This window comes from Neopelma chrysocephalum, unplaced genomic scaffold, assembly GCF_003984885.1.
Source record: "Neopelma chrysocephalum unplaced genomic scaffold, ASM398488v2 Primary Assembly neopelma1_22b, whole genome shotgun sequence".
Taxonomy (NCBI): Eukaryota; Metazoa; Chordata; class Aves; order Passeriformes; family Pipridae; genus Neopelma; species Neopelma chrysocephalum.
In genome coordinates, this window is record NW_020897690.1 from 16,542,503 (window position 1) to 16,559,067 (window position 16,565).

Consider the following 16,565-nt stretch of genomic DNA (forward strand, 5'->3'; position numbering starts at 1 on the left):
CATAAAGACTCGTGGATCAACCTAGAAATAGTTTAATAAGTGATGCAAAAGCTATGCATGCAAGTGACACAAAACCAAAAATTCATTCTCCACTTTTCATCAACAGCCAGATGCTTTCTGGGAACCAGGGTCTCCCCATGCTTAGCAGTTACATGGGAAGACAAACACCATAACCATGAACACCCTTCACTTTTGTCCTCTTGTCACTCTCTCCATGCTAGAGGCTCAGGGTAGAGAATTTGCTACTGAGATTGTATTTACAGATTCATAACTTCACCCAGCACAGCAGCCAATGGTTACTGTAGTCTGTGCATACTGCTGCTGAAGAAGAAAAGAAGTAACCATAAACTTACAATCAAGTTCCTGTTTTATCTCATGAATACTCGGATGCTGGAAGTTGTTTATTTTATTAAGTAGCCAGTAAGAAGAACAAGAATCACCAATAAAATTTTAAAACAGAGGACTTTCAAGAATGTAAAAGTACTTACTTTTGAATAATCTTTAGAAACTGTGCTATGGAAGCTAATTCATCTTCTGTAAAAAAGCTGTTCAGTTCAAGATGAGGGAGTGAATGCAGAAAGTTCCAGAAATATGGTTGCTTGTACAGATTTTCTGCTCTAGAAATCATTTTCTCCGCTTCATTCAAATCCATCTTAAGGTGAAAAAAAAATCCAATTACATGCAACACTTCCATTAACAGGGAAAAAAAATTTAAAAAGCGAGTGCCTGTTATTTCCCTGACCCTCCTGAATTTTAAACCATTCAAAATATTTTTCCTGAGTGGAAACATACCTCTAGCTTTGGTAATATATTACACCATTTTGGTCGTACTTTGAACTTATGGTAGCTTTGTTTCAGATGTATTTCTTTGCTCCGATGGAAAAATGGACCTGGGAGAACAGCTAAGGAATCTCTTTCTTTTCAGAAGTAACTCTTTCCCAATGAGAAGGATTGTCTTTTAGATCTCAAGCACAAGGAACTCTTTAGCCCTGCAATGAATTTCTAAGTCTAGGGTATAAAGACCAGGGGACTGCCCAGGACAAGCCATCCTTGCAGGATTTGCAGGGGTCTCAAATAATGATTTATAAAAATTAAAGATTAACTGAGATAAAAATCCTTCTTTTATAGGACTACACAATAAGATGGCTCTGCAAAACAGGATTTATCACACTTGTTTACTATGATGTCTTTTCTTATCTAAATTAATGTTTCAATAGGGCTTTTTTGGATAATGGTGGCAAGAGCATAGTTTATACAAAAAAGAAGCTTGTGCATACAAACTCTGTTACTAGTAGTGATTGGCTGCTCTTAACCAAATATTTTCTTAATGTTGAGGAATACATTCTCTCTGTTTTATATTCTCAAAATGAAATTTGATATTGATATATCTCCTTTCAGTCAATTATCTTATAAGCAATTAAAAATCTTACTATAAAAATGCCATCTAATTTCAAGTTATAAACTGGAAATCCAGGTTTCATGAAGTAGCTGTTACAATCAATCAAATACAGAAAAAAAAAATTTAAATATTTTTAAAGAAAACCAGTGATCTACAAAAAGGTAGAAAATTGACAGTAATGGAGATCCATTACTGTGTCCATTCAGCCTTCCTTTAGTAGTTGAGAATGCAAGGGTGAAGGCCTAATGCATTCGGGACAGCACAAAGACCAAACTCATTTCACTCTAGCTGCCAAAGAGATTCTGGAAGGAATTATGCTATGTCTTGCACATCTCTCCTTCTTCATCCTCAGCTTGAGTCTGCTTGCCCTATTTATTGGATCACAAACATGAATTCAAAGTAATCCCATCCAAGCAAGAGCCTCTTCTCTTCAATCTCACTCAGTCCTTTTTTAGGTTTTGGATTGGATTTCTATTGTTGTGGGTTTATTTGTTGGTTTTGCTTGTTTGTTTCTTAAATAATAATGTTTATTATTTAGGATAAGAGTTCCTTGCAAGACATTTTGTAAAATTATTTTATACAACTGCACATGGTCTGGCAGATGCACTTTTGAATTGCTCCTAATGAATGGTTAGTCTTCAAATAGTTGTGGATTTTAGCTACTAACAACCTAGGCTGGTTTAAACCAGTAATTTAGAATCCACCAAACCTCTATCAAATTTCAAGACATTATTGTTTCCTTCAACCACATGCCAATTTCTTTTAAGGATAGCTTACTTAAATTTGACAGGACACAAATTTCTAACCATTATAATAAAGATGCCTCAAAACCCAGAACTGTAATTTAGAAATAGACTGTAAAAATACTTACAGAAAGAAAAGTGGTGATGTTATGGAGCCCTGCAAAATCAAATATTTTCCTTTACAGAGAGGCATTATCAACTTCAGAAGAATCAATATTATAAGCAATAGCAAGCAGTGCAAAAAAGGTATTTCTAAAGAAGTAAAGCGACGCTGCACAGTATGGGTGGGAATAGAACAGGAGCATCATACCCTAGTATTTCCAGTTTCACTGTTTCAATACAAGACTGAAGGTCACCTAGGGTCACCAGGTGTGAGTTACTGAGGTTCTCCATCCCTATGCTATTTAGTATAATAGAAATATAGCCTAATAAACTACTTTTCAATACAGTTAGACAAAGTAATCTTGTACTCACATTATTAATCCTTATCTTTAAGCCTTTCCCCTCACACTGTTTTCTTAACTTTCAAGTAGTACAAGAGCATAATTTTAGAAAGTTAACTTTTTTTTTTTCTGATAATTTTGATGGCCACAATGATATTAATGATAAAAGTGGTGGGTTTTTTTCAGACCAGCTAATTAGATTGCTAATTTTATTTTTAATATAAGAGTATTCTTTTGTTTGATAGTTTACCTGATAGGAAAAGAAATTAATTTTTAGAAAGATTACACCTTACCTGAAAACCTTGAGTTTTCTTCCCACAGTTTTTCTAAAGCCATGGCTTTCTCTGTAGTATCAATAAATTCCTTTGCAAGTTCTTCTATCTCTCTCATGAAGTCTAGATCAGGTCCAGTGACTTTTTCTGGACCACTTTGGGTGCTTGCAGTAGTTTTTGACAGAAAGAAGAGGGATAGATAATTACAAACCGAAAGCAAGTAGCTGAAAAATGTGTATACAATCACAGCAGTATTCTGATTTTTTAAACTCTTATTCATTTATACAACTTCTATTTAGTTTGATTCATTAGCATGCAAGTTGCTGTAGTGAATCTCAAAACCTCAGGAAAGAGGGCAATGAAAAATTGTTGAGCTCACTTATGCCAGTAACTCAATTCTGGCACCAGCACAGGACAGACACATACAAAGAAGTCTTTAATGTTTCTGAACACACTCAACTTTTCTTCTCTAGTTTGTCATGCTTCCAAGTGATGGTTCTCTGATGAGAAAGTTCAAGCTTTCCTATTGCATCTAAGACAAGTTTGTTTTTTTCAAATATATACAGCGACCTATAAAAACAGCATCTTATTCTCACTACTGGCTTTTCCCTGATTTTAGCTTACAGCCATAGTCCTGGTAAATGTTATCTCTCCCACACTACTATCTGGTGGCTAACTTAATAGCACAACAACTTTCTAGCAATACTTTCAAATGAAATCAGACATCAGAGTCATTTAAACACTTCTTTACAGGACAAAATTGCTTAGACTCTCCTAAGACACCATAAACAATGGAATAATTATATGTAGCCACTTACTAGGGAGTTGAATTCTGTATTCTCTTATAGAAAATTCAAATAATTTTAAGAGTTAAATCCTGTCTAGCAAAAATACTGCTATTTTTCATTAGAAGTACTATTAACTGTCACAGAATCACAGAATGGGTAAGGTTGGAAAGGACCACAGTGGGTCATCTGGTCCAACCTCCCTGCTCATGCAGAGTCATCCCTGCTTGAGCACATGCCACAGGATTGTGTCCAGTCAGTTTGTGAATATCTCCAGTGAGGGAGACTCCACAGCATTTCTGGGCCATCTGCTCCAGCACTTGGTCACCCACACAGTAAAGAAATTCTTCCTCATATTCAGGTGGAACTTCTTGTGCCTCAGTTTCTGCCCGTTGCCTCTAGTCCCACCCCACTTACAAAAATATAATAAAGACTTACATTCCTTTCTTGTAAAGCTTGTATGTCAATATTTGCTTTCAGCACAACTTTTACTTACTGAAAGAAAAGTCTAATGAGATAGATTCACAAACCAAAGCAAACTATCAGCAACAACCTTCTGATTCTCTCATTTCTCTTTCTTTCTTTTCCTGATCTTCATTTGATCAGACACCCACAGAAGTGTCTGCAACTTTAGACTAAGGAATACAAAGAAAATTTAATCTTAAAAAAATCAAGTTCTTGATTGTTTCAGTACAGCTTATTTTTATCCCAACTTGACTGACAGCCAGTAGGGTTTTGGAAAATAGTTTCAGCATCCTCAAATTTCAGTGGATTAAAGGCAGAACAATTCTTTACCACATTTTTTTCCCTTTTAAATGGAGTTTTAAAAAGCAGGTTTCTTCAGTCCAGAAGGTGGCTGTTATGGTGATTAAAAGCTGCACTTTAGCTATTGCTTTCAAAAACTACCATATGAATTCCAATATTACTAACAATCCCACTACCTGAAATTTTAGACAGTTAAGAACACTGATGTTTGGCAAAGAGCTGGAACATTAACTATATACTGAAAATTTCCTAGCACTCTACTTTTTGAGCATGAACAGGTGGCCAGCACTTGACTAGAATAACAACAACCAGTCAGAACTTTAAAAAACCAGAACTCTAGCTCGGTTTCCACAGAATTTTCCACAAGTTTTGCTTGAGGGTTTCTTGTGGGGTTTGGGGCAGGGGGAGGTGTGTTGGGGTTTGTTTGTGGGTTTTTTAATACTTGCTGAACTTAAAATTGATAACTAAACTCTCTTAACAAGGTCACTTAAAATAATAAGTATTCAGAGAGGTGAAGCATAACAGCCATATTTCAAACCACATTGTTCTCCCCCCAAACTAGACACAACCCTTGTATCCCCATCTACAAATCTCCCTGTTTTAGAAGGCTCTGGGAAAAAAGGCCACCTTACACAGGAACACACAGCTGAACTCAGTGCTGTCTCCAGGGTTGCTGGTGCTGCCGGCCTCCCTGTCAGCAGCAGGGGGCACAGATAGCAGTGACAGGGGAGTTAAAAACTCCCTTCCCCTCCCTCCACCCTTCAATCACTGACTCTGCTGCACATTGGATCTGCGATTCTTGGGTTGATAAAGATCAGGGAAACAAAAATCCCCATCTTCTTGGCATCTAATTTTATGTGCTTTAGCCACCTGTTTGCGACATAGAAGAACACAACGGACACACAAGCTGAACCGACAGTCAGCTGGGCTGTCCTTTCAGTATTCCCAGGCTTGAGGACTAGGAAAACAAGCTACTGCCCTGTAGGAGGTCCCATGGAGTACATGGGGCAGGGGAAATCGAACTGGGGAAGATACACAGACTAGGAACATCAAAGAAAACAGATGGCAGCACTTGGTGGCTCTGAAGAGTTACAGGGTGAAATGCAGGGAAAAGCAAGTTGATAGTGAAACTGGAGAGGGATCTGGGAAACAGTAGGGAGCTGTAGACATCTAGGGTATGGCAGAAGGACCAAACCCCAGGCAGAAGAACCGGCTATTACAGAAGAGAAGGATGTGCGGTCTGAAAGACCCATAGAAACACCACACTCCCAAGCACAAGCCTCTCAGCAGGACAAGAGCAGCTGCTAGTGAGCTATTAGCTTCATGGGGATTTAGAGGGCAGCAGCGATGTCAGCAGCTGCCATGCCCCTCTTTTGCAATCATTGCAATCATTTTGCAAACTCTTCCTCTGGTTACCCTTGGAGCTGAGCACAACCCCTTTGGAAGGGGAATTGGCAAAGGGCGTGATATTGGTTATCAGGCTCAATTTTATGAAACAGATGAAAATATTACAGAGATTTTTATTTCACCATCTTGCCAGAAAGATAAGAAATTAGACTTCAAAACCAGATGCAGGGGTTGTCAAGGCAAACAATTTTCAGAGACTGTGCCAACAAAAATACTTAATTGTTGTACTGCTACTCTCCCAAAGAGTCTTCAATGTGTGCTTTCTGCAGCAGAAGGCGACATTTACTCCCTTGTGTGTGCATGTGTAAAGGAAGTCAAGCAGCACTTCCCGGGAAGTTCCTAGCAGCAGTTGCTAGTAATGATAAAGAGGAGAAGCAAGGGATGACAAAAAGAACAAAAGGAGGAAGCCCATAATTTGTATAAGAGGACATACATAATTAGAAGTGAGATGTTAGGAGAAAATGTGTGTGTATATATATAATTTCATTATCGTCTATGCTAACTCTTCCCTTAATTGTGCATTTCCACAAATTTCATGAGTACAGAAATCAAACTAAAGACATACATTGGTACAAGTTTTGAACATGACAAAATTCTGCAAAAGAGCAAAAAGACTCTGCAATGTCTTTGAGCATGTAAGAGCAATTGTCGTTTCCAAAAGCCATGACTCAGAAATGCTAATTCTGTCCAAATTGCTAAGTTACTCAGGATGACAATAAGAACTTTTCAGAGCTTATCTGAAATCTCAGCTATGATATGAAATGCCATTTAGACTGATGATTTTCATAAGCCTCTCAGCAAACTCTTGTCTCAACCTCACCCCTGTCACCACATTAAAAATTCCTCTCAAATTGCAAAGCCCCAGCTGTGCCATTCTGCACCATCTCAGAACAGCCTGGAGACACGACATCTCCATCAACACCAACACACACGCTGGACAATGACAAACTGCATGTCTGTCACAGAAAGATCTTTCCCCTCCGTGTTGCGTACAATCATAACCTTTGTAAAATGCAGTGGACCAACATATATAAAGAAACAAAAAAAAGTGTTCTTAATTGGTTATAAAATGGAGAAAATTAATGTTTAAGTTTCCTTTTCTCCCCAACTCTCTGACGGTCTTTAAGAAAGATCACAAAATTTTCTTCTGTTTCTGTTTTCCAGTTACACAGCCCAAGACTACAAAAGCTGGCCCAGACCACATAGAGCTACTATTCTAATAAGTTGCTGCAGACATATAGATATCTTGCAGAATAATTTATTTTCTCATTGGAAGATACACATCATTAAGTAAAAATCTGACCCTTTAAGCAAGTCTTACGTGAATACTGCCACTGATGCTTAGACTTTCCTTGATTTTGTTTTCCCACACTGGTTCTCGTACCCGAGGTCTTCTAATGCTACTCCACTGGAGAACCACAGAAGACTGGGTATTGATGAAATTAAAGTTTTAGACCAGTAAGAAGAAAGGGACTGGTGTGAGCAGGGCTGCTTCAGGAGGGGGGGCCAAGCTGAGGCAACTCTGGAAGAGTCCATGCCCTCACCAATAGGGCACCCTTTCCCAGGACCCCAGCCAGCAGCCAGACCTGGGAGTGTGTTACAGACTCCAGAGACAGCCCCAACACAGCAGGATGAGCCCAGGAGCCCCTTCTGGTGCAAAAAGAGATAGAGCTACCACGTAGTTATGAGTGGCCCATCCAGCAGAAGAACCAGAGAGACCCAGGGCTCCACCACACCTACTGGGTGAGGCTGCTCAGGCTGCTGCTACTTTTAGCTAAATAAAGAGAAATAAAATTAATTCTAAACTGCTTAGAAATAATATTTTAGTCTTGTTTTCATGATCTTTGTAGTTCTAAGTCTGAGAAAGCATGAGCTTAATGTTCTTTTGGGTATTGAGAAGTCTAACAAACATAGATCTAGGAGTACTAGATGAAGGGACAAAGCCCCACCGTGTTCTTCAAGACTTGCAGTGGAATTCAGAGTACTGGGAAGACATTATGTTTCCATGCACACACACAGAAACATGTGGGTGTACAGCCATAGGATTCTGTGCTGCATAGCTTTTATCTTATTTGCATTTTCTCAGTTTTATGCTGTGCTCCACTAAGATGAGGTGGGGAGTTGAACATTCTGGAAAGAGTAGGGGAAAAAAGTCCTTTGCCATGACAGCTCCTAATAGTTCCTTACTCCTCTGCTCTGAGGTATCACTGGATGTATAAGGCTAGGGAATCACATCAGTGAGCTGCTAGTCAGCAGCCTTTTCAGTGACTTAAGAGAGGAGCAAAGAGCAAAGCCATGGAACTGTTGAAAAATGGATGCCTTCTGAGGTATCAGAGGAGGTGGCAGAACTTGCTGCAAATCAGAATTAATAAGGTAGTTGTAGCCTTCACCTGGCTCATCTTCTCACCACATCACAGGCTGTTTCTTTAAGGGACGATGAGGGCATGGCCTGCACCAGGATGACTTTACCCCTGGCCCCAGCCATCCTCTCGGAGCAGCCCTGCTCAGGTTTCTCACTGACAAATAGTTATTCTGGTGGTTTATGGCTTCCATGGAGGTTCCAACAGTAGTCATAGAACTACTTTCTCCCAAAGACTACTACTGCATTTCAAATTGACAGCACCAATGTGGTACACATTGTGAAAACAAATGGGTTAAGTGTCCATGCAAACTACGCACAGTCTTTGATTTACCCTTAATAAACACAACATTGTTGACACAAAAAAAGGCCCTATATAAAATTTATTGTTTGATATAAATCCTCAAAGGGAAGATAATTGATATTAGTGTTCCTATGCCACCCCATCTTTCCAGTCAACAGGGACATTGTAGGATTCAGTTATGTTTGGCTGATCAAGCTGACAGTCTGTTTTCCTAAGGCTGTCGGCAGCCAGCATAAGTCAGAGCAGCCCTGAGGTTGATTTAATTTATACTGATGGACCTGGTGGAACAGACTGACCTCAGAATGAACTTCATTCTACCTTTTTAGCCTTTTTCCTTCTTTACCTAGGGTATATGCTACTCAGTGTAGGCTATTGAGTGTATAAACATGGATACACGCATGCATTTTATTTTTCAGTAGAAAAATTGAAAACCACTGAATAATTTCCCCAATTCTTAAGTAGGTCTAAGACTGCCCCCAGGAAATTCTTTCCTGCTTTTCTTTTGAGCTGAAATATAATTTGGGCAGTTCAGTCAAAGCAGTGTAAATAATCATGCAGAGCAGTCAATATAGTTCATAGTTTCTAGAGGTTTAATGCACTTAGATGGCATCTGGACTACTGATGTAAATAAAAAGTATCCTTTCAAGAAACTGTTTTTTAAAAGGCCAACAATTATTGTAACTCCATAACCCAGTAATATAGTGCTACCACTACAAGTAGCAGGCTCTAGACTTAGTACTGAGTTTGCACAGAGTTTTGCCACCTTATCTTTGTCTAAACTTTTCTTAAGAAGCCTGCAGTTTTGTTTTTGACTTGGATTAGTTTTACCTTTTCTTTTTTTTTTTTTTCTGGCCATATGACTACGGCTATTTCCTTCACTTTCATTTGTCATTGTATAGTGCCACCATAGTTTTACACAGATAGAAGTAACAAGTGACCATTTAGTGCAGAATGAGATATTTATGACTAACAAAACAGTGCAGAAGAACACAGTCTTAGTATAATAGCAAACACCTTGAGAAGTGGGGACATAGGATGTACTGTGCTGGAATACAAGTCTGGGATAATAAGAAAAGGGGCACAGGCCGGTTCTGAGAACCCCATGCCTATAAACAATTCACCAGTGCTCATTTAAAATGCAGAACTATAACATTTCTGAAGTGAATAAAATCACTACATTTCTTAAAGAAAAATTCCAAATTCAAATTAATTTTTTTTCTTTCTGCATTCTGGGATCCTCGTTCAAGGCCCTGTTATGGATAACTTTTTTCAAGTTCTTTTTTATTACAGAGCTTCTGCTGTTCCTTTTTGGTTCTTCATGAGTATTACTTGAAAGTTGTCCTTGTTTTGATTTTCTGTGTTCACTTCTCCCACCATGTATGCTCCCAAACTATCCAAAGTTTAAATCCACATATGATATACTTTTGGTGCTCATGTAATAAAGGACTTTCTAAGGAAGGATAAAAGTATGCTTTCCTACAGCAGCAGTGAAGGGCAAGAATATGACAAGGTACCACTACAATTTTACCCCAAAACAGTGTTCATTTTTCAGTAAGAACATCTAATGCCCAAGAAAGGCAAACAAAATTAGGAAGAGGCAGGACTAAGGCCTCACATCTTTTGCATTAAGACACTGAAGGAAACTTTTAGCACAGAGTAACAATGTTCCTATTTTCCCTGTCTATGAGGCGGGAACAACCTTTTTCTGCAGCAAAGATGCACTGTGATACCTACAGCTCTGTCGAATTCATGTAACTTACCGAAAGTGGTTGTTTTCCTGTACTGTGTAACTAGTATTCTTGCATCTTGAACCAACGTTACAGAAAAGGGTTCGCATGAAAGGATAAAGGCCCTGACTTGGTAAATCACGAGCTTCTAAGTAACCTAAAACCAAGCAGAGGCAGAATCAAGGCCAGTGACATGGCAGTTGCAAACTGTACCACCACAGTGTTCCCTTCTCCTAAACAGCATCTTTGTTACCTGAAAGCGATGAAGTTGTATCAATGGTAGGTGTCCCATTTAAGAAAAATTCTGTCACCCCAGAAACCACAGAGTAACCTCTGTGTCAGACTGTGACAACAGGATATATATGACATTTAAGGGCGATCTTTGAAAAGCCGAATTTCCTGGTAGTAACACTATTGCAATATCATATACTTGCTAGCCCAAAATCATGTGTGACTTGGAAAAGAATATACACTTCTTCACAAAGCAGTATCTTCTCACAGGCTTTCATAAGATGAAGGAACTGGTATTCAGCAATGTCTGAACATACATCCATTGAGACTGTCTAAACAGCAGCTTTTCCACATCTCTGGAATTATCCACATGTCTCCATAAAGTAAATGTACATAGTACAGGCTAGGTTCTCTCCAGCTATTTCACTAGATCTAGAATTGTTTTACCAAATTGATTTTTAATGCAGCTAAAGATGGTTTATCCCTATTTTACTGACATTGGTGAATAATAGAATAATAAACTGAATAGATCATAATATCATAAGTAACTCTTTTCTAAATGAAGTTAATGTTTCACAAGATAAAAGCAAAAAGAACTTTATAAAGTGGAGTTAGTCATAAGAAGTTTTGAAGTGTTAAAGGAAATGGAAGAATTTATTATTTACAAAATATTAATTCTAAATCCAGTGAAGTATGTAGAGGTAAGGTTCATCTTGTCTAATTGTTAATATCTACTGGAGAATTATCTGCCTCTGAACCAGTCATCTAAAATCCATTACTCAATTGAAAGAAATAAATACAACTAAAACCCAAGTAATGCACCTTATATCCAAAATTGATCTGTAAAACCGTTCTGAAAAATCAGAGCTTAAACTTTGTATCTCTCCCACCTAAAAACAGCTTGCTCAGGTCCACAGCTAGACATGATTGAACCCCACTTTAGGCCTCTTTCCATTGACTTCACTACATTTAAGTCCCCCATTTTAGGATGTCATTAGTATTTGCTAAATCTTTTTACAAGCAGAGGCAACTAAAATAGAACACAAGTGAAACAAAACATACAGTTTTCCTTGTATTTTGGGGGCTCCTGGAAGCGGATTGCAGCTAGAATCAAGAAAAGCACACATGGCCACAGTATTTCAGCGAGAGATAGGACCTGAAAAGTCAAATCAAAACATCATAAGTCTATAGAAAGCAGGATTTGGGAACAAATCACTAAAAATTATGTATCTTTTAATAATAAAAAAATTAAATATCTCTTTTACAACTACTTAAGGGAAAGTAAGATCATTGAAGTAAATTAATAATAGATACCTCTATTTAAAATCCTTATAACTTTGTGAAATACACTGGTCACAGAACAAAAAAGTAGTTTTCACTACTATTTGTAGTCTTAGTAGGACACAAACCCCCAAATAGACTGAACAGAAATAAAAAGCATGAAGACCAATTGTCTCGATTTTCAGCAACAGAAAGGAAGAAATTGCCATTTAGCCAAGATTTAAAAGACTTCTAGATTCACTGATAGCAGTGCTAGGAAAGCATGAACAGTGAACTTGGTAACTGAAACACAGTCGAAATGACAGCCAGGCTGAAGATCTCCCATTAGAGGCTATTAACTTCCCTGAAGCATACTGAGGAAGCAACTGTCAGAGTTGAACCAAATCCCATTGAGGAAGTGATTCCTTAACCTGGGTATGTTGGAAAAATGCCTGAGAACAGTAACATAATGCTTAAGAACAAAATCCAATGTCAGAGTCTTCCTTGTGGAGAAGGACTTCTCTGCTGAACATGGGGCAAGGAACTAAAGGTTTCCTGAAATTTAGGGAAATCACCATTTATCTAAACTGATCACACACAATACAGAAGACAACAAAAGAAAAGCAAGGCTGGTGCTTAAAAATGTTTAGGGATCAGCAAGAGCTGGGTGCTCCCCAAGGGGCAGGGATCCGTGCATGGCAGCACCAGCCGGTAGGGCAAAAGACCCATCCCAGGAACTGCCAAGGGGAGCAGAGCAGGCCCCGCCATTGCAGTCAGCCTCCACTAGAGTCCAGATCCTCAGTCAATCTCATGGCAGGGCCATGATCAAGCCAGAAAGACAGTGGCCAAGCACAAGGGCTGAGTTGGAAAGCAGCATTCCTCCGACTTCTCCCAGGTGGGAGCAGAGGGCACAGAAACCCCACTTTGTCTGGGTCCTGGGCCCTGGCGAGGCTACTTAGGGCCACTAAAGCTTAGCAGAGCCGCAGGGCCCCAGTGGCATCCTCCCCTCCTTGGCATGTTCATCCCGTGTTGTGGAACAGAGCCATGGCTGCAGAGTATCCATGGGCTGTCTGTGGGGAATGGAACCAGGTGCAGCAGCTGATGAAAGGGGCACTGCAGAAGAGACTTGGAGGGAATGTCACCAGGCTGCCCAGGAGGGGTTGGAAAGGGAGCAGGCTGCCCCTGGGGGCACACACCACCACAGCCAGTGCTGCAGGAAGGTCCCATGAGAAGTTCAGCTTATAGGGGGAGGCCCTGGACAGCCACAGGCTGGGCTCCCTCAGGAATCTCACCTCAGGGCTCAGGGCAATCCCAGATGGCAGCCAGGGCAGAGCACCAGGCAGCTGCTCCCTGAAGGGCAGGGACCCAGAGGGGATGCCGGGACAGCAGGGCCCTTATCAGGCAGGGCCTGCCCTGCTGTGCCTGGGCAGGGCAACAAGCTCTGCTGGGAGCCTGGGTCGCCAGGTGAGCCAGGGCTAAGGCTGAGCCTGTAGTGACAGCATTCAGCGTCAAACACAGCCCTGCCATCTCTGGCAGAGTCAATGGGAGGATGGGACAGCTTGGACAGAGACTGCTGCGTCTGCTGACAGGAATTTGGGATAAGTATAAGAACCAAGAAGGCATCTACAGAGGCAACAACAACAGGTTGGAGGACTTAATGAATCATCAGCACGCTGCAGACATTAAGCATGCAAAATTGATCTCAATGAGTAAGTTATTTGTGGCATATGCGGGAAAGTAGTGCCACTGTATAAGATATATTTGTGCTTGAATGGGAAAAGCATCCAGAGAAGGTCCAAAGAAAGGGCATTTGCGAGATTGCAGGATTGCAGTCCTTGCACAGCTGCTATGCCCAGGCAGTGGGAGGAACTGGAGCCTGAGAGCTCATGATACTCTGAGGAGCTGTACCTGGGAGGAATAGTGAGTTTTGGTAATGGAGCCTTAGGGCCTAGCTGATAAAAACAGACAACTTTGTAATTGTTCACTCAGGGTTTTGGAGGTTTGTGTGTGTATGTGGGTTTTTGTTTTGTTTTAGGGTTTTTTGGAGGGATGCAAAAACATACATGTACAAAATAGAGGACACTCATCAGTAAGCAACTCTCAGGGGATGTTTATATCTCTTAAAGTGTGGAAGGAAGAAAGGAGTGTGAACTATAAAAGACAGAAGGAGGGCAAAGATGGATCTTGGTGTAGGGGCAGATAAAGAGCAAGAATTATACCCACATTTTCTGCCATGCTTAAGATTAATCCAAAATGAAAACTACTACTAATAAGAACTTTTTTAAAAAGGCATAGTTTTAGAGTAGGCTATGTTTCTGTTTTGTTCTAATAATCATATCAGCAACTACACACTCCAAGGATTTCACAGCCTGATTTTAAATTGCAATGGTCCTCTAAATTAGGGTATCAGAACAAGAGAATTTGGGAGCCACCTTTCATACTTTACCTAGATACAAATTTGGATGGTAATAGATTATTTAATATTTATTATAACTATTTAAACAATAGTTAAGAAATGCAGAGATAGAAAACTAAAGCAGTACATTTGCCCGGTAGCGTGTATCTCCTGAGCTTCTGAAATCTGTAATTCTGAAGCAAAAGTTTCTGAAACAGAAATGAGAATGTCTTCAGCACAACTGCAATTTCAAGCTCCAGCTGATGCCCAAATGTACATAATAACTTGTGCTGTCTTTGAACCATGTTAATAGGAGGTGCTGATGCCGATCTGGATTTCATTCAAAACACCTGTTCCTTATAGAACACTTATATCTGTCACAGGCCCTTCATCTTTCACTGTGTAATATCAACTAATGCCACATGATATGCCTGACACATTGTTAATTCAACAGAGCTCACTTTTCTTCTATCCCTAACTACTGATAAATAACCATGAGGAGACTATTGCTTTATACAGACAGTTCTACATGATATGAAACAGAGCTGAAGCACATCAGATCTTTCTCTACTTCTCTCCAGATTCGCAAGGGTCTGACCTGCCCTTTGCACAGGTGGATGATCCACCTGGATTTCTCCTCAGGTAACTGCAGATGGAACACCTTCACAGCTCAGTGTTTGCACAATAGGCACATAAGGAGGGTTTGCAAGTTCCCCCAGGGTAGGTCTTGGCTCTCAACAGGCAGAATGAAGTCTGCTTTGGGTTTGCAATTCTTGGTTTGGAGAAGTCTGCATCTCAGTGAGCTCTCTATTCAGGAAAGCTACCAATTAGGCAAACTTAAAACTTACATGAGGGAAAACTACACAGAAGACGACAAATAGATCCACATGGAGGAGAGCAGGAGATACTGAGGAGCCACTTGATGCACACTGATTGAACATTCAGAAGTGTTTAGGAATGAAGAGGGATATGACCAACAGCATCCTTCCCCCAGAAAACATCTTTTGTATTAAAAGACATCACTTGCAATAATTTGGTGAAGAAATTTTCTCTAAATCACAATTTTATTTAGGCTAAATATTTCTGGAACTAAAAACTGTGTGTTTATTTAATTGAGATAATCCTATCCAAACAGCCAACATGCTTCATTGTAAAGCCCCAGATCATCACAGACAAGTGAAATCAATGTCAAACTATTAATTGAAGTGACTTTTTTTTTCTCCAAAAATGTTGTTTCACTTGAGAAAATTCACTTCCTTCTATCTTAAATTAAAAAAAATCATTTCAATCACAGTAAAGGTGAATGACATCTCATATTTAGGTATCATTTTAACTTTGATTGCTGTAGAAGTAGCTGTCACATTCTTCAGCATATTGGAATTTGAAAGGTTCAATGAAGCTTTGTAGAGTGGACAAAAAAGGAAATTTAGAAGTATATGCAATTTTAATACACATTCCCTGCATTCCCTGTATCTAGATTTTGATCACAGTCATGCAAGCTTTCTTATATTACCAATGAGTACCTGTAAGGTGAAGAAAATTGATTTTCACCCTTGCCACTGCTACCAGCACTGCTAGTATCTAACGTTAATTAAAAGATAAGCTGTGGCTCTTCAAAACTTCTATGACATTTTTCTATCTCATTTGCAAAGTGGGGAGCATTGCTGTATTCAGCCATTTTAGAATTAAAACAACTCATTGTTGTTCTCTACTTGTATTTTCAACAATTAGATGACCAAAGGCAAAACAAGAACCACCCTGTCCATAGCAATCTGCAGTAAAAAGGGAAAATTGGTAGATACGCTCTTTCCAACAGATACTAAAAGATTTAAAATATTCCTTTTTTAATCATTTTCAAGCACTCACCGGTTGCCTCACACGGCAGAGCCAATTTTTCCAAAACAGAGCCTTGAATTGGTGTACAGTGTGCCCCATATTCTCTTTCCTTCATCCACTTGCTGAGTGGCTTCTTAGGGACTTTAACTCAGACTCATCTCACAAAGCAGTCCAAACGTATTATTCAGAAGCTGATTAATTCCAGCACTAGAGAATAGTGCAAGAGATTTGCCTGCTTCCTGAGAAAAGATGAGATTATGTTTCTGCCTCTTGTTTTTCATTCGTTGAGGAATCTCATCTTTCCGTTTGCTTCTCAGCGCAATGAACAGTAAGGGGATGGGTTTGTATAAATGCCCTCAGGGTGCTTTACTCCAGCATACACTCTGCACTTGTTTTGACTTTTCTGGAATAAAAATAAATGCAAATGATAGGGGGAAAAAAAGAATATGTAGCATACATTTGTCTTTTTCTAAAGTTGGGTGACTTTCTGTCACTTCAGTGTTTATGTCACTTTGTTTGCATATGCTTAGATTTTGGGAAAAAAAAGAACAGTAGAAAAATAAGTACACTGTTTAACCACATAGTCCTAAGAATGTCGGTATGCTTCTTAAACACTCTTATAAGTACACATCCAGCACT

The 16,565-nt window shown here is 39.5% G+C and overlaps 1 protein-coding gene across 1 annotated transcript in view; it reads right to left on the reverse strand.

The window, feature by feature from the left end:
* The window catches only part of ABCA13 (ATP binding cassette subfamily A member 13), a 168,444-nt gene extending 152,406 nt beyond the window's left edge, over positions 1-16,038 (reverse strand). The window contains exons 1-6 of the mRNA XM_027682847.1: positions 15,957-16,038; positions 11,498-11,591; positions 10,238-10,361; positions 2,879-3,021; positions 2,271-2,299; positions 489-652 (exon numbers count right to left, since the gene is read on the reverse strand). Of these exons, the coding sequence (XP_027538648.1) occupies positions 489-652; positions 2,271-2,299; positions 2,879-3,021; positions 10,238-10,361; positions 11,498-11,591; positions 15,957-16,025 (623 nt within the window). The 5' untranslated portion in view covers positions 16,026-16,038. The remainder of the gene's footprint in view (positions 1-488; positions 653-2,270; positions 2,300-2,878; positions 3,022-10,237; positions 10,362-11,497; positions 11,592-15,956) is intronic.
* Between the last annotated feature and the right edge of the window lie 527 nt (positions 16,039-16,565).